At 41.3% G+C, this 19,330-nt stretch overlaps 2 protein-coding genes across 2 annotated transcripts; one reads left to right on the top strand and one right to left on the bottom strand.

Annotated features, from left to right (window-relative positions):
* Positions 1-817: 817 nt before the first annotated feature.
* LOC306984531 (olfactory receptor 52Z1P-like) lies at positions 818-1,642 on the bottom strand (the record flags this gene model as incomplete). The annotated part of the gene is made up of 1 exon (XM_079586005.1): positions 818-1,642. One exon carries the CDS (start codon positions 1,640-1,642, stop codon positions 818-820), a length of 825 nt encoding a protein of 274 aa, XP_079442131.1.
* Positions 1,643-16,835: 15,193 nt separating this feature from the next.
* On the top strand, positions 16,836-17,759 carry LOC306984654 (olfactory receptor 2A12-like; the record flags this gene model as incomplete). The annotated part of the gene is made up of 1 exon (XM_079586156.1): positions 16,836-17,759. One exon carries the CDS (start codon positions 16,836-16,838, stop codon positions 17,757-17,759), a length of 924 nt encoding a protein of 307 aa, XP_079442282.1.
* Positions 17,760-19,330: the final 1,571 nt, after the last annotated feature.

Raw genomic sequence — 19,330 nt, 5'->3', positions numbered from 1 at the left:
AAGAAATGCTATAAAACTAGGCTGTAACAAGTAATAAGTAAAAGTATAATGCAATGAAAAACAGTTCATCAGTCAGTATCAACAGTTGTTATTGTAAAGCCTGACACATGAAATAGTCAGATGGAACAGTTTATTGAATCTTTAGTAAAAACACAAAAATAATAAAAAAGTTTGTAGGCCTAGGCTATATGTGTTTTTTTGTTGAGTATCATATTTGATATTTCAGGATTTTATGGCTAATATAGCATATACGAGAATATTAAGCTTGAAACAACACCTAAGTTTTATTCAAAGGCCCAAACTGTGTACCATGACCTGAAGGTGCACATTTTTAGAATTATACTGAAAAGCAGACAGCATGTATTGTGTGCTACAGATGTCGATCTGTTGATCTGTCGAATGTTGATAATTTAGAGACCTTAGAAATTAGAAATCAAATATATTTCAGTAGGCTATGGTAACATTTGAAAAATAATTATTTTGACATTTGTGCATGAGATAAGACCTATGTGTGTTGCTCTATTTTTAATATGTTGTTAAAATCTATCAACCCATACCCATGGACTCTCACACTGCTCAGTAAAAAGAGTAACAGAACATTTAAGTATTGCTTGTTTGCTTGAATGGTGACAATCAGTGTGTTCATTACACTTTTTTGTCACATACACTGACTACTGCATTTCAGAGGGCAACACATCGTCTGGCATGTGACTTAAACATGATTCATGCTTACAAATGTTGGGTATGTCAGCTGTTTATTGACATGATGAAATATTTGAAAACATGCACATTTCTCATCTAGAAAATAACAAAGATCCTATTTCACAGCCAAAGGCAATAACTTATTCCTAGAGCTGAAAAGTCTAAAAATATTGTCTCTTAGAGCCTGAACACTCAGCCCATAAATGGCTGGATTCAGAATAGGAGGAAATATCAAGAAATAAAGTGACATAACTGTTTGTGTTTCAAAGGGAAGATAACTTGTGTCAAAGCGACTTTGTACAATTTCAATAAAACAGCCCACACTATAGTTCAATATTGCAAATAAGTGTGGCATGCAGGTCTTCAGTGCTTTTATTTTAGACTTTTTAGTGGCAGTAAAGCATATTTTCAGAATATGTCCATATGAGTAGAGGGTCATCGCAAGCTGAGGAAAAGTATATACAACAACAGAAAACAATCCAATAGCACTCACAACATTTGTGTCATCACAGGACAGTTTGACAAGAGAATAGTTGGAACAGTACACTCGCCCAATTATGTTTCTACAGATTGTCAAACGCAGAGTCAGAATAAAAAACAAAGCGAATGCCACTAAAGGATAACCCCATGAGAAAGCAATTAGTTTATACACCCTTGAGATTGTCATAATACTGTGATACTGTAGCGGAAAGCATATGGCCACATAGCGATCATAGCACATCACTGAAAGAATGGTGAATTCTATGATAGCATATGTGTGCAGGAAATAGGTTTGAGCCTGACAACATGCCAAAGATACCTCATGAGAAGGAGACATTAAAGTACCCATCAAGGCCGGAAGCAAAGCCGTGCCACCATAGATGCCATTTACAGCCAAGTTACATAGAAAGACGTACATAGGTTTGTGAAGCGCTCTGTCAGTAATTATGATAAAAATCATAATGGTGTTAGCAAAGAGTACAAACATGTACAACATAAAAAAGACCATTAAGTAAAGGTATTTAAGATCCTCCATTCTGTAAAGGACCTCCAGTATGACTGAAGAAATAATCGATGAGTTTTTCATCTTCTTTAAATTGTTCAGCACAGTGTAGTAAAAAAAGAAAAAGAAAAGGTACATTACATTCTTTTCAAGTAGTTGTGTTGTATAGGCAGGGAAGCTATAAGCAGTTGGACATGTTCTCCTTGTATAGGGAAACTGTAAATATCAGAGACAGGAAAAATATTCATAATTCATTTCAAAACAAAGATCACAAATGTTTTTCAGGTCAGCTGGATAATAGGTGAATGATGAGCCATGACTCAAATATAAAGAATGGACTCTCCTCCTCTCCTTTTCTGTTTATATTTAGGCTAAAGTGTAACCTGAAAATTGTCCAGTGTATTCAGATCACATGGTCTTTTCATTGTGATTATGTAAATAGCCTAATCTCTTATGGATGTTTGAATTAATACTAAGCGTACAAGTCAATGGTAAAAATATTATGTGTTTATACAGATTAGAGTTTGTTGGTATAACTGTTAAACGATGGCATTAAAATAAAAATATAGCCTACTTGATTATCTCATCAGGGAAAGCACCATAGACAAACAACAGTATAAATGTGTTACAATAATAAATACAAATTACAAAATTAAAACCTTGTATAAAATGTTGATTAGAAAGTTGTTTCCGTCCAGGTTGCCGTTACTACAAATAGGCTATAGAGACTTGTTACATGCGACCTGTAGGCCTATCAATGAAAGTACAGGCTCTGTTTTATGTTCTCAGTGTTGTTTGCTATAGACCTTTTGCGCCAGAGAAAAGCACGCAGACATCTTTAGAATTTTGTGCTTGAAATTACATATTGAACTGTATATTTCTATGGCATTGCTGTCGAAGAGTAATTAGGTGGGGAAGTGGATTTACTTACTGTAGAGTTGACGAAAGTTATTATGACATGATCATTGTAATGTTTGAAGCGGATGTCAGAACAAATGTCAGTAGACCGGGAAAATTTAAAAACGAGCGGTTCATTCATAAATCTGTAAGATCTTACCTTCATGCTGTAGAAATACAAACCGTTTTTTCCGTGGTGAATTTGATTTTCTTCTTATTTTTTCTTGTAAATTTATGATCGAAACTTTTTTTTTTTCAAACATTAATACTATTTTAACCCTTGAAGGACAAGACAAGGGAGGCTCCGTTTCTGAACTTATAATCGGAACGCAAGGAACACTAATGCCTGGCTCACACTACAGGAGTTTTAGGCCGACTTATGCCCGATTTTCCCCTCCCGAGAATCGGAGAAAAAATATTGTTGAGGACCTCGATCGGTTCCGATGTTCGGCGCAGATTATTTGGTAATGTGAGGCGTTCACAGATCGAACCTTGCCCCTCCCGGTCTTCTCACAACCAGGTCCGGTACCTGACCTAGAGCTAGCACTATAAGGACTTAGTGCTTGTGCTCTACAGGGGCTCGATGCGAGCTGGGCCGGCCAGGTTTTCCACACGGCGGGGTTTTTATTGTTTCCCATACGTAATGTCGAGAGACCGACTCGATAATGCTTGGCTCACACTACAGGAGTTTTAGGCCGATTTATGCCCGATTTCCCCCTCCCGAGAATCGGAGAAAAAAATCTTGTCGAGGACCTCGATCGGTTGCGATGTTCGGCACAGATTATCTGGTAATGTGAGGCGTTCACAGATCGAATTTTGCCCCACCCGATCTGCTCTCACACAAATCGGGCTCGCCCCGATCATATCAAACATGTTTGATATTTATCGGGATGAGCAAGATTGTGATTACGTCAGTACTGTCACAACAGCCAATAGGAAACAAGTCTACGACGAGACGGAAGTGACAGACATTTCTTACCTGCATTTCTCGCTGAAGAACTGACAATCCATGTTCAGTCCGTCTCCCCAACCATTTTCTCATCCACACTCGTTTATTCTTCCGCTTTTTCTCTTATTTGAGGTAAGAAAATCTGCAAAGATTCTCCTAAAGTGTGTGCTGCAACCAGATTTAAAAATCGGTTAGGATTTCAAAACTCCTGTAGTGTGAGCCAGGCATGAGGGAACATCTCTGGTTACTCACGTAACCGTAGTTCCCTGAGAGGAGGGAACGAGACATTGCGTAACCTGCCGTGCGGAAAGCCTCTCAGCCTCATAGCTCTCGTTCAGTCGAAAGATTTTTGAGGTTTTTGGCGCCATTGGCTATTTGCAAGCAAATGAGTCATTCAAATCAGACTTCATAATTTCGAGGAAAATGGATTTCCCCATACGTAATGTCTCGTTCCCTCCTCTCAGGGAGACGATATTGTTTACATCTGCTTTTCGCTTCAGATCTCCTCCTGCATGAGATTACGTGAGGTGCTTCCTCTGGCACGATAATCGTAATAACTTTTTGTAGTGTGTGATGTGCTGCGATTTTCAAATCTTGTAGTGTGAGCATGTTTAAGATTTAAGGGAAGACAATTTGCAAAGATTTTCCTTAAGTGTGTGCTGCAACCAAATTCACAATCGGTTAGGATTTTAAAACTTCTGTAGTGTGAGCCAGGCTTAACACAAGCCAAACTCACTCGCTCGTTTCTCTCTACCCGGCCTTTTCCGAACTCACCGTATTGACCCATTACCTGCCGGTGGAAAATAAAAACATACATTTCACAACAATTAGAGAGTCCGTGCGCTACACTATTAAAAGTTATTAATTCAGGTAGGACACCACTGAAGGCCTTGGTGTGAAATGCACGGCCGCCACTGGTGAATTCTTATTGGCTCAATATCGAGCTCCGCATAACTGTAGATTAAAGCTGCGTTCACTTCATGTCGAAACCACTGTAAATTAAGCTCCATATGCTTTTGAAACGTTCTTGCTGTACTGTATATTTTGTTACTGCATATATATGAAGACCTCCGATGCAAAAGCCTCTAAAAGCCACCTCTGTCAAAAATTAGATAATAATATTGAGTGAATGCTCTCCGCACATAGCATAATCTACGCTCATCAAATACTTTCACTTCAAACTCACAAAATCCCAGCCTCAGCCCATTCAGAAATGCCGGTACTTGGGTAGAAACCTATACATAGGAGCCTGATAGAAATGTTAATATTAAACAAAAACTTTAGACGGACTTAGAGAGGATTTAGCATCTGACGTCTTCATATATATATATATATATATATATATATATATATATATATATATATATATATATATATATATATATATATATATGAGAGAATATGGAAAAAAACACCTACATTTTATTTAGGGGCCCAAATTGATAAAAAATTATGCAACTTTGTGCAGTTGCTGATATTTATATGACAAAAAGTAAGATGAAATCCTATGTAAATCAATGAGATCTTTATAACAGTATATCAGACTACTTGCTTATAAATGTAATTCGTCACGTTATATCTCCAAATAATATCTTAGTAAGATGATATTGCTTAATTTTATGATCAAAGCACAACATTTTTTTTTTTGGGGGGCCAAACATATAATACGCTATGGTAATTGAGGAATTGTACAAATAAACATTCCTCAAAAGCCGGATGTATCACATTTTGATACTCACATTTTAACACAATTTTTCTAAAAAAAATGTAAAGATAACCTGGTACACCTATAGTATATTGTATTATTTAGGAAACACCGCGACATTCATATTTGTTTGTCCACTCACATGTCATGGTGCATGCATAACATTCTGGTAACCTTGCAGGCCTATTTTAAAGTTAACCTGAAATGAAAATTCTCCTATTTTCTAAATGCATGCTATAGATCTTATTATGAACTAATGTGAAAAATAATGTTGTTTTGATTGCATCAGTGTTTGCATGCATTATTTGCATATTACAATAACCGACCCTCTTTAGGGAGGTCATTATGGCCTTACGGTGTGATATTTGTCTCTAGCACTGTCCATTGGGCTCAGTTTGTTGACCTTGTACTTCAGTGGTTTCTTTAAATTGCCTCCCTGGGATTTTGTGTGTTTTGAGAAATAATGACCCCTAATTAACATGTTTATCTAGTTTCAAATTCGTCTTTGTTTTTCTCAAAGGAATTAAACATGACCACAGATGTTTGTGAGCAACTGTTGCTGGCCATTTTAATAAGTCTTTAATCAGCCATTAAGTAATTGTCTACTGTATTACACACATTCAACATTTCTGTAATAACAAATATTAGAATTTTAGCCTTGTTTCCTAATTTCAGCTGTATGTCTTTAATAATATATCATAATATATTTTTTAATAATATTTTTCTGCTATTCCAAGAATATTCATTGAAGATTACATGCATCTAGGCCTGAGCCAACAATTATCCTATTATTAATATTATTATTCACGTTTCAAAGTCCTGCTTATCAAATTATTAACCAAATTCCAAACATTTGTGTTAAGATTACTTAAATGATTGACTTTAAACCAGAACTTGACAGGACAAAAGGAACTCCCCAACTACATCAAAAAGCTTGATGTTATTATGGTAGACTTTTTTTTAAGCTCTTTGTTGATTGTGAGAATTAATGGCTTCATCTGTTCACAAAGGTTTATTGAAAAGCCTACAGTGCGAGAAAATATCACAGCAAGGATTTTTTATGCTGTAATTATACCTAATGAGTCGTAACATATGCCAATACAATATGCTTCTGCCTGACTGTGTCTGCCACTCTGCCAGAAGAGCATCAGTTTTCATTCAGCTGAATTCATGACCTCAAGACCACCAGAGCATGACTTCAAATGTGTGATGAAATTGATGTGTTCTGAAAGGTTCAGTACTTTTGCCTATATATACAGTGATTTCCAGTTTATCCAGAGTCCACAATATAGTTGATACTAAAGTACACTGAACAAAATTATAAACGCAACACTTTTGTTTTTGACCTTGAAGACTAAAATTTTACTGTTAAATGTTATTTTTTTTTTGTATTACTTTTGTGATGTATAAGCTCAATCTTACTGTACCACCGCAGATAAACATAAAGGCATGATGACAGGTTGAGAGGAAGGAAAACTAAGGCATAAGGGGGTGAGGGAGAAGAAACACCAAGAAACCAAGAAACCTTTTACAGCTGGCATGATAGAGTGAGAGGATAGAGAAATGGGGAACAAACAAATCTGGAATGAAGGCCACCTCACCTATAGCCTTATTCTTATGCCTGTTTCTCTCTGTCTGACTAGTATAAACATAATAAATAGGAATCTCCTGGCAAAATATCTGGTGTAGTTTCCGTGATTCAACAATAATGGGAGGAAGCATGATTTTCAAATCTACACCCCCATTTTTCATGAGCTGAACTCAAAGATCTAAGACTTTTTCTATGTACACAAAATGACTATTTCTCTCAAATATTGATCACAAATCTGTCTAAATCTGTGTAAGTGAGCACTTCTCCTTTGTCAAGATAATCCATCCACCATCAAGATGCTGATTAGACAGCATGATTATTGCACAGGTGTGCCTTAGGCTGGCCACATAAAAGGCCAATCTAAAATGTGCAGTTTTATCACACAGCACAATGCCACAGATTGCACAAGTTTTGAGGGAGCGTGCAATTGGCATGCTGACTGCAGGAATGTCCACCAGAGCTGTTGCCCGTGAATTCAACGTGAATACACCTAACCGGCCTTACTACCGCAGACCACGTGTAACCACACCAGCCCAGGACCTCCACATCCAGCATCTTCACCTCAAGATCTTCTGAGACCAGCCACCCGGACAGCTGCTGCAAAAATCAGTTTGCCATACCAAAGAATTTCTGCACAAACTGTCAGAAACCGTCTCAGTGAAGCTCATCTGCATGCTCGTCGTCCTCATCAGGGTCTCGACCTGACTGCAGTTCGCCTTCGTAACCGACTTGAGTGGGCAAATGCTCACATTCGATGGCATCTGGCACTTAAAGGTGTTCTCTTCACGGATGAATCCCGGTTTTCACTGTAGGGCAGATGTATGGTCAGCGTGTATGGCGTCGTGTGGGTGAGCGGTTTGGTGATGTCAACGTTGTGGATCGAGTGGCCCATGGTGGCGGTGGGGTTATGGTATGGATAGGTGTATGTTATGGACAACGAACACAGGTGCATTTTATTGATGTCATTTTGAATGCACAGAGATACTGTGACGAGATCCTGAGGCCCATTGTTGTGCCATTCATCACGACCATCACCTCATGTTGCAGCATGATAATGCACGGCCCCATGTTGCAAATTCGTGGAAACGGAAAACATCCCAGTTCTTGCATGGCCAGCATACTCACTGGACATGTCACCCATTGAGCATGTTTGCGGTGCTCTGGATCGGCATATACAACAGTATATTCACATATTAGTATATACACAGTATATTCATAATTAACTTATTTTACAATTTACAATGTTGATCTGATTGAAACTGACTTAAGCTGAATAATGACACTATTGTCGTCTGTAGAGCTGCTTTATTTGAATTTGTCTCATATTTGATGGAGTTTGCATGATTGTTATTTTCCTGTTTATCACTGGGAAGCTGCTTTCAAAATCTTTAAAGCATTACACAAATAAAGGTTACTTGACTAGATTTTTTTTACTATTGACATTGTAATAAGATAGAACTATGAAATTAATGTGGAAAACAGCTCAGAAAATTTTGTCTTAGAATTTAATGAGAACTGTTGCTTTTTTATATTTTAGTTTCGTTACAGACTTTGTACCTGCAAATCAGCAGAAGTGTCCATTTTCATATACTGTTGTCAGGTAAATTAGGAAAATCCCAATTGAAAATAAAGTTACAAAAAGAAAGAAAGATGCATATGGTTTTATAGACCTGTTAATGCCAGATTTTGCGTTGGTTTCTGAGAGGAAATGAGAGAAGAAGATTCGCTTTTGTAGAGGAAATGTGAAGTAAAAGTGAAGGAAAATACCATATGTCTCCCTTAAATACAAAATTAGCAACATTTTAGCAACATTTTCTAAAAATTATAATGAGGATGGTCAGAGATTGTTGCCTGACTGTCATCACTAGGACTGTGGTTTGTCCATGGCTCTCACATATGGGACCAGTCAGAGAAATTATGGCCCAAGGGGGACAATCATCAAACTCATGATAGTTAATGACCTCTGGATCTCTTTATTATCCTCTCAGGCCAGTTTAATTCCTGATAAACAGTGTCTAATTCTGTGAGACAAACAACTTATGTTTGTGAAAGTATCCCTGGCCTTGAACCAGTAGGCCTGAAAAAGATGGTGGTTTGTCTGTATGTGTCTGATGATTGAGTTGTGCAGATTAAGCCAAGCAGACAGAGCAAACTGATTATACAAGGTACATTAATTTTCTTAAAATATCTGGTTCTTTTTTAAGGGAACTCAACGTTCCATCAGTTGCTGACGCTATTGGGGTGCGCCCTTATGGAACCCTATGTCTGAGACACGTGTAGTCACGCCAATAATTTGCCAAGCAGTACGATGACTGTGCACCTGAGCATATAAAAAGGGCATCTGCAAAGACGTCTTCAGGAAGCCGCTTGTGTGTGTGCTTTGTGAAAGAAAGAAAAATACCGCATTTCAAAATAGCAATGGACCTGACATGTTTGTTATCTGTCTGGGAGCAATGCATACACGTTTAGTCCTCGAGGTGGTTGGATGCGTGCTCTGCGACAAGTGCTCAGTAAGAAAGCTCCATTCCCGACTGGCTTTCTTTACAATCGCTTGCCTCTGGTTCTGCTAAAATATATCAAAAATATCTCCTGCTCCACTCATCAAAGCCCTGCATACAATGAGTTATTAGAACTTATAAATAGTGCCAAGGCCCGACTAAGTCTGAACTGGTCCTTTCCGAAACGCGAGATCGCATATGGATGAGCAAATACTCTGCTTGCATGGTTCTTTCGACTTTGAGTTATTCTACAGTGTAGAGGCCGTGTGAGCAGTATTATGGGAGGATACCTCGGGTAGAAGGGAATTTAGCAAGCTATCTCTCCCCGGGGACATCCTCATCCCTGAAGGCTCACGTTTTGCCCTCTAAGCCATCTTAGACAACGGCTGCGTTCCAGTCTAAAATGGTCATGCCCTTCACTCGCTAACTTCCATCCGTCTCGTTCACTCGGATGTACGTCATTGCTTACGTTGCACGAGTGCCACTACTGGGGGAAACTGCAATGGGCTGAATTGGAACGTCCTAAGCCCTTGATCACTTGGAATCAGCTGGAGTTGATTTATTATTAATATTTTTAAATTCCTTTAAGAATTTGTTTAATGCAGCATCCAAATGTATAAAGGTGTGTTTGGGTTGTTTTAAATAAAAAATATATAACTAATATATCATAAAGTTGTTTGTTGTGGTGGTGATTAGACGTGATCTGTGGTGACATCACAATCGTACTGCATTGTGGGACATGTAGGTGCCTGAAGTGTACATATGAAGTAGACTCGCTCCCTCGGTCAAAATCGAGGGAACAAGGGTCTGTCCATATAAACTTCCCTCGTCCACTTCGCGAAGTGGAACGCACTTCAAAATGGCTGCAGGGATTCCCCCGAGGGGAAGTGCTTAGGGAAGTTTGCAAGTGCCCGTCTAAAAGTGGACTGGAATGCAGCCAACATCTAGGCTTGTGGACAAAGAATAGGCAGCGGCCGGTCAGTCTGGTGGGGCTTTGCACCCTAAAGCTGTCATGCAGACCTACCAGTGAGACCTGCTCAAAGACCTAGACCTGGGTGAGGGTTTATCCCCTGAGGTGGTCTCCAAACTGCAAATGACCACAGATTTGCTCTTCGTGCCACTAAGCAGGCAGCCCGCTCCATTGGCCTACTCTGAATTTTGAATACTATGCATCTCAAAATGTCTGGCCAATACAGGAAAAAAAGATTTGTTAAAGAGTCATGTAAACTGACTCGAAATGGTTACTATTATGCACTATTAAGTAACTCGATCAAATATAAAATAATAAATAATAAAATAAAGTGTTAGATGAGAAAATGGGGAGACTTGTTTGGGCAAATCACATAGAAAATGTTTTTGTAATTCAAGAGTTCACACTTACAAATAATCTGAGTAAAAGAGTAGGCCTATACAAATGCGTATTTGATGCAACAGGAGTTCCCACGGGACTTCAGCGCGAGACTACAGCTAGCCGTCTAAAACACTATTTAGGTGAATTTAAACAATGGCTAAGTTGCTAAACGCATCTTGTTGTCATCTAAGGACCCTGTCCATGTTGGACAGACATTTTAATTGCCTTTTGTGTCTGTTAAGAGGCACAAAAACACTCTTTATCAATATGCCCCCATAACTGCCGTTTTAGCTGAGTGGGAGCTCTGGGCATTAGCGGTAGCAGCTCCGTGTTGCAAGCACCAATCTGGTTCTGTCACGGTTCATGGATTCATTGACTCGCCCTCGCTGTGTGTGTGTGTGTGTGTGTGTGTGTGTGTGGGAATAGTGGGCGCGGCTCATCAGCGGCTTGCTGTTCTCCGCTAATGAGCTGATCAGCGTCAGCTGTTTTGAATGAGAGATGTTCTATATATTGTTTGTCACCTCGTCCTGTCTTTGTCAGATGGTTGTGGAGGTTCTCGCGCCCGGCTCACTGTCTTCTCTCCCTTGCTCCAGTTTCCTGATTCGGAGGTTCGTCTGCCTGTTCTAGATTCGTCTGCCTGTTCCGATATTATCTGCCTGTTCTGAGGATCGTCTGGGGTTTCCCTTGCGCTGTCTGCCCACGGGGTCCTGCGTTGCCGAGCCTGAAAACTGCTGCCTGCCTGACTTCTGTATCTGCTCTACTTCTACTCCTTGTGTTATTAAACACCAGTATTCACTTGCTATTGAATCCTTGACTTTTCCTTCGAGCCATGACAGAACCATCTGACCAGATCATGGATTCAGCGAGTGCAATCAGCTTTGAGCAGATGTATGCCGGTAACCACGCCCGCATGGACCGTCAGGATGAACAGATCGGTGCCTCGGGTCGGGCGATACAGGCTCTGGTAGCGCAGGTGTCCGAGCTCACCTCTCAACTACAACATCTGAGAGGTCCCACTGCGCCAGCACCGCCCCCGCCTGTTCCCCCGGAAAATCCCAACATCAACCGATCGGAGCCGCGCATCCCCACCCCCGAGAGGTATTCAGGAGAACCTAATATGTGTCGAACTTTTTTAACCAAATGCTCGATTTACTTCTCTCTTCAGCCTGTGGCGTTTTCCTCGGAGGAGAGTAAAGTGGCGCTGGTAATGACGCTGTTGTCGGGACGCGCGGCTCTGTGGGGAACAGCGGTGTGGAAGAATCAACACGCCTGCTGCTCCTCGTTCCAAGCACTCGAGCAGGAGATGGGTCGTGTGTTCGATCGCGCGGTCGCAGGACGCGAGGCGGCCCGCCAACTTGCCGATCTCCGACAGAACAACAACTCTGTTTCTGACTATTCCATCCAGTTCTGGACGTTGGCCGCCGAGTGCAAATGGAACGAGGAGGCGCAGTGGGACATGTTCCTGCATGGGTTGGCTGACCGTGTTCAAAAGGAGATTTATACGTTGGATTTACCCAAGACACTTGATGAACTGGTTGAACTGGCACTACGAATCGATGCACGATTACAACAGAGAGAGAATCGACAGTTCCAGACTCCAGTGGGGTTTTTCGCTGAGTTTCCCAGTCTCAGAGGAGTGAACACGGTCAGCCCCTCGAACGATCCTGAACCCATGCAGGTAGGTCGAGCTCGGCTCTCCCAAGAGGAGAGAGAACACCGCCGTTCGAGAGGTCTGTGTCTCTACTGTGGAGAGCCCGGCCACTTTGTCTCCACCTGTCCTTTAAAAGGCCAAGCCCGACGGTAGGAGGGAGGCTACTGTCGGGCGGGATATCCATGGCCAGACCCTCGAACGCCACCCTCCTTCCGGTGAGACTCCAGTGGGTAGGCCGCGCCTTCAACGGCCAGGCGCTGGTGGACTCGGGAGCTTCACCTCCCTGTCACACCTCTGGAGCACAGTATCACCATCCACGCACTAAATGGACAGAGACTTCCGGGCATCATTCACACCACGGGACCCATCACACTTATCACTTCGGGTAACCACACTGAGAGGATCTCACTTTACCTCACTCAGTCACCTCACGCTCCCATTGTCCTGGGTCATCCGTGGTTGGTGAAACACGGACCCAGGATAGAGTGGGGACAGAATTCTGTGTCCAGCTGGAGTAATCAATGTTATGCCTCATGTCTTTCGTCTGCTGTTCCGTCCGTTTCTTGTTCTGTGTTGCAGGAGGAGCCAGTGAATCTGTCTAACGTGCCACCAGAGTATCTCGACCTGAAGGAAGTGTTCAGTAAGTCCCGTGCTGCTTCTCTTCCTCCGCATCGTCCCTATGACTGTGCTGTAGATCTACTGCCAGGTACGTCTCCGCCTAAGGGCAAGTTATATTCGCTTTCTGTTCCAGAAAAGGAGGCTATGGAGAAATATATTTCTGATTCTCTAGCAACTGGGTTCATCCGCCCTTCCTCTTCTCCAGCGGGGGCGGGATTCTTTTTTGTGGGGAAGAAGGATGGCTCTCTGCGACCTTGTATTGATTACCGGGGGTTGAACAGCATCACGGTAAAGAATACTTATCCTTTGCCGTTGATGTCTTCAGCCTTCGAGAGGTTGCAGGGAGCATCAATCTTCACAAAGTTGGATTTACGTAATGCATATCATTTGGTTCGCATCAGGAAGGGGGATGAATGGAAGACCGCGTTCAACACCCCCAGGGGGCACTTTGAATATTTGGTTATGCCGTTCGGGCTGTCCAACTCCCCAGCGGTCTTCCAGGCACTCGTCAATGACGTGTTGAGAGACATGGTAGATCAGTTCATATATGTTTACCTGGATGACATATTGATTTTTTCTTCGTCTCTCCAGGAGCACGTTCAACACGTCAGACGAGTGCTTCAGAGGTTGCTAGAGAATGGGCTTTTTGTCAAGGCGGAGAAATGCGCTTTTCATGCATAGTCTGTTCCTTTCTTAGGGTACATAATTTCGTCTGAGGGAGTACGAATGGATCCTGAGAAGGTTAAGGCTGTGGTGGAGTGGCCAAGCCCAGATTCCCGTAAGGCCCTACAGAGGTTTCTGGGGTTTGCCAATTTCTACCGGCGTTTTATTCGCAACTTCAGCCAACTAGCCGCACCTCTGACTGCCTTGACCTCCCCCAGAACGACGTTCAGGTGGTCAGACACAGCCGAGGCTGTGTTTGTCAAACTGAAAGGCTGCTTCGTTTCAGCTCCCATCCTTATAGCCCCTGATCCATCACGTCAGTTCGTGGTGGAGGTCGATGCGTCAGAGGTGGGGGTAGGAGCAGTGCTATCCCAGCGTTCTCCAACAGACGACAAGATGCATCCATGCGCGTTTTTGTCCCGTCGTTTATCGCCTGCCGAACGTAACTACGAGATTGGTAACAGGGAGTTGTTGGCAGTTAAGTTAGCGTTGGAAGAATGGCGTCATTGGTTAGAAGGGTCAGGGGTACCTTTTATCGTCTGGACCGATCACAAGAACCTGGAATATATCAGAACCGCCAAAAGATTGAACTCCAGGCAGGCTCGGTGGGCACTTTTTTTCGGACGTTTTGATTTTTCTCTCTCGTACCGCCCGGGTTCCAAAAACATCAAACCCGACTCTTTATCACGGATTTTTGACCATTCCGATCGCCCGTCTACTCCCGAGTGCATTTTACCCGAGACCCTATTTGTCTCCACACTCACATGGGAGGTCGAGTCGAAGGTCAAATCGGCCTTAGAAGGGGTAACGCCTCCGCCCGGTTGCCCACCGAATCATTTGTTTGTGCCGGAGGGATTACGGTCCGACGTTATTCAGTGGGGTCATTGTTCCAACGTAGCTTGCCATCCAGGAGTTATTCGCACTAGTTTTTTAGTCAAGCAACGGTTCTGGTGGCCACTGATGGCTCGTGACATTCACAGTTTTGTTTTGGCTTGCTCGGTTTGTGCCACTGGTAAGACTTCCAATCGACCCCCAGATGGGTTACTTTAACCGCTGCATGTCCCTTCGAGACCCTGGTCCCACATAGCGCTAGATTTTATCACCGCCCTCCCGCCCTCTCAGGGCAATACGGTCGTTTTGACTGTGGTGGACCGGTTCTCGAAGGCGGCTCATTTTATTCCCTTGCCCAAATTACCCTCAGCCAAGGAGACAGCGTTGACCGTTGTTGATCACGTCTTTCGCTTACATGGCCTCCCGATAGACGTGGTTTCTGACAGAGGACCCCAGTTTGTGTCCAAATTTTGGCGAGAGTTTTGTAAGTTAATGGGAGCGACTGTCAGTCTGTCCTCAGGGTTTCACCCCCAGAGCAATGGTCAAACCGAGAGAGCCAACCAAGATTTGGAGAGGGTGTTACGATGTTTGGTCTCCAAGAATCCTTCCTCTTGGAGTCAGCAACTTTCAATGGTGGAGAACGCACACAATACGTTGCCAGTGTCGTCCACGGGCCTATCTCCGTTTGAATGTAGTGTAGGTTACTAGCCACCAATTTTTCCCAGTCTGGAATCCGAAGTTGCGGTCCCCTCCGCTCACGCCTTTGTCCAGAGGTGTCACCGCACGTGGACTAGAGCCCGTGAGACTCTACTCCAGGTGGGGGCGCACACCAAGGCTAAAGCCGATCGCCACCGGTCTAAGCCTCCCGTATACGTCGTTGGTCAAAAGGTGTGGCTTTCAACCAGGAACATTCCTCTCCGCTCCGTTTCCAATAAACTTGCTCCCAAATTCATTGGCCCGTTTACTGTCACCAAGATCATTAGTCCGGTGGCAGTCCGCCTCAACCTTCCTCCAGTGTACAGGAGAATTCATCCCGTCTTTCATGTGTCTAAAATAAAGCCCGTTTTTCGTTCTTACATTAATCCGCCTGCCCCGGTTCCCCCCCCACCGCGACTCGTAGATGGGGAGCCTACTTATTCGGTTCATCGTATACTGGACTCAAGACGGAGGGGACGCGGTTTCCAGTACTTGGTGGACTGGGAAGGTTACGGTCCGGAGGAGAGAAGTTGGGTTCCTGCTAGGGACATCCTGGACCACTCCCTTATCGATGATTACAATCGACAGGTAAGGGTGTCTGGGAACGCCAGGCATGGATTCATTGACTCGCCCTCGCTATGTGTGTGTGTGTGTGTGTGGGAATAGTGGGCGCGGCTCATCAGCGGCTCGCTGTTCTCCACTAATGAGCTGATCAGCGTCAGCTGTTTTGAATGAGAGATGTTCTATATATTGTTTGTCACCTCGTCCTGTCTTTGTCAGATGGTTGTGGAGGTTCTCGCGCCCGGCTCACTGTCTTCTCTCCCTCGCTCCAGTTTCCTGATTCGGAGGTTCGTCTGCCTGTTCTAGATTCGTCTGCCTGTTCCGAGATTATCTGCCTGTTCTGAGGATCGTCTGGGGTTTCCCTTGCGCTGTCTGCCCACGGGGTCCTGCATTGCCGAGCCTGAAAACTGCTGCCTGCCTGACTTCTGTATCTGCTCTACTTCTACTCCTTGTGTTATTAAACACCAGTATTCACTTGCTATTGAATCCTTGACTTTTCCTTCGAGCCATGACAGGTTAGTTTTTTTATTTCTATAGACAGTACTCACAAAGGTATAACGATCAAGATTAATTTAAAAATTGCCCAGAGTTCTCCTTTAAGCCTAATTGCTCCACTAAGGTGTCGGCCATCTTGAAAAATGGCCGCCATCTTGAAATTTCAAGTGGCTCGGACAATTTTCTTGTCAAGTGACCCATGGAGACTGCTCATGCCAATTTTCACGCTTGTATCATACACTGAACGATTCTGCCAAACATAAGCACTTAGCCGCTCCACTAATATATTTTTATTGAAAGAATATTTTATTAAAAGCACAGAGCACAACGACTGTCAAAGTTTATTAAACCCATGGGGTTTATTTCCTTGAGCGTCAGAGCTTTTCTCCGAAGCACAAAACTTATTTATAGGCACATCAGTGATCCTTAACACCTCCATTTCATGATTCTCAACATGCAAGGTAACAACTCAACAGCAATGAGCAATTGATTGGTGTTAGGAGGACTAATTGTGTTCAAAGAGAATGCATGCCTTTTTTGGTGTCATATTTTCAAGCTAGAACATTGCTGTCATTGTTGATCAATTACTTGTGGTCAAATCAAATCATCATGATTTTTGTATAGGGACACATTTTCGGATTATAAATGGACAACAAAACTTATGTCACAGTTTACACTCTGATGGAACCTAAAGGCTCCAAATCATATAGGCATGTATATTTCACATGTTTTTTGGTTCTCTATGCTTTGATACTGTTTGTGAACATTTGGCTCAGTGTGGTTATTATTTTGGAGAGAGCCCTTCATGAACCAATGTATATTTTTCTGTGCAATCTATGTGTAAATTATTTATATGGAGCAACAGGATTTTATCCTAAATTCCTGCATGATTTAATACTGGATTCATATGAGATTCCTTCTTTTATGTGCAGACTCCAAGCTTTTGTGATCTACAGTTCAGCTATGTGTGAATGTACTACATTAACAGTGATGGCATATGACAGACATGTGGCCATATGCCGACCTTTAGACTATCACTCAAAGATGAACAGAAATACATGTGGCATGTTGCTCCTAATCTGTTGGATTGTACCATTTATTTCTATGTTCATTGGAGTTATGTTGTTAAACAGGTTGGCAGTGTGTAAATATCATATTGACAAATTATACTGTGACAGCTGGTCAATGGTAAAGCTCTCATGTGAATCAGTGGTTATTAATAACATCATGGCATTGGTTGTTTTATTATTTTATATTTGTCTTACTACTTTAATTATTGTGTCTTATATTAAACTTATAGTAGCATGTAAAGCATCATTAGAAAACAGAAGAAAGTTTTGGCAGACATGTTTTCCACATATATTTTCACTGATAAATTGTAGTTTTACTGTGTTTTTTGATTCAATGTGTAGCAGATATGGCTCAAGCAATACCCCAGAGAACATAATTGTTGTTTTTGCCTTACTGGTGGTTATTGTGCCACCTCTATTCAATCCTTTAATCTATGGCTTAAAACTCAAAGAGGTTCGTAAAAGAAGCTTTAAATTATGTCTAAATGTCATTAAATAAATCATTAATTATGCTCAGTCATGGTTGCTAAGTGAAACAACAAATATACTAAAATGTATTTGAAAAACATTTATTTTATGCTAAGTATACTATAAATACATTGTACTGTACTGTTAGTATACTAAATTGGTATACTTAAAATGTGCTAAATTGGAACAACTAATTTTGTACTTAATGCACTTTAGATATCAAGAAATAGTGGTCCAACTAAAGATATACTTAAGTATATTTGATTGTGCTAAAGTGGAACTATTGCATGTATACTTTAGGTACACTTTAAATATCTTGCATTAAATACTAAAGATATTATACAGTGATCATACTATCTTTACTAATAGTGATATTAAAACACATTTTAGGCTTAATATTAAGAAATTTGCATTGTGCAATAGAGAATTAAATCAAGTTTAATTATAATATTTTTATCAGTAAGTCTCAAGCGAATGTCAGTAAATATGTTAATGGTTTGTACTATATTTAGTATGAAATACATTTTTTTTTAAATACATTTTAGTATGTTTTTTTTTTTAAAGTTTCACCATGTATTTCAAATATGAGAATGGCAAAATTATTTTAGGATGGTGCTATGTAATTATTTTAAATGAAAACTTTTTGAATTTTCTTCAAACCAAAGAAAATGTGAGGTATGAACTGAAACATCTAGTTTGTTTCTGCTAACGGGTGCTGTAAGGGCAGAATCTCCAAACACAACCTTTACCTAGCGCAAATGTGAGCAATTTCCAAATAAAACAATTTAATTGGTTAAATATATAAGTACAATTTCAGCCATTTATTTTTGTTGAATCTGTTGACCTGTTATGATTAAATGTACAATACAATGAACTGTATTTGAGTTGAGTATTACTCATATTAACTGTATTACTTGTTGAGTATAAAAATAGTACAGATAAAAGTTTACAGGAAATGTTTGTTAAGTTGCAAAAAAATAATAATTCATAATCACATGTAGTAAGTTTTTTTAATTATGACCTACCTTTTCAATAATTTAACCACACTTTGAATATCATGTATTGTTTAATTCAATTCAAATTTATTTCTATAGCAATTTTTTTGCCTTTTATCATAATTAGACAGTACGTAAATAAGAAGCAAAATGGGAGAGAAAGAGGAGGACGGGATTAGCAAAAGCTACACAAATTGGGATTCGAACTCTGGTCACCCAAAGCAGCCCTGTACTTTAAGTCAGCAGGCTGCCCACGGGGCCATAGGGGGCCATGTAGCTGTTTTCAGGTGTGTACATATTAGAACCTTATTGTGTCAGAATCATGGGGGGGAACATAATCTGACGACAAATAATCCAGCTGTCGGAATCCGTTCCCCCACCCATATGTGAGAGATGTTGATGTAGTGGCTTGTGGCGTCTGGACCAATAAGACCCTGTATGACCTATATATTTTATATATATAACCACTTGAGAAATGTATAAACGTGTATTTAATTTTCCCATCTCATGATTTTCCTTTAATGAGGTTTGGCCTATGTTTTCTTGTAAACTCTAATGGGTTAATGTTTCAGACTTTGCATAACCAAAATCATATGTGTAGCATGTT

This window comes from Phoxinus phoxinus, assembly GCF_949152265.1.
Source record: "Phoxinus phoxinus genome assembly, chromosome: 17".
Taxonomy (NCBI): domain Eukaryota; kingdom Metazoa; phylum Chordata; class Actinopteri; order Cypriniformes; family Leuciscidae; genus Phoxinus; species Phoxinus phoxinus.
Note: the sequence above shows the minus strand (reverse complement) of the source record. Positions and strands in the feature narration are given on the sequence as shown.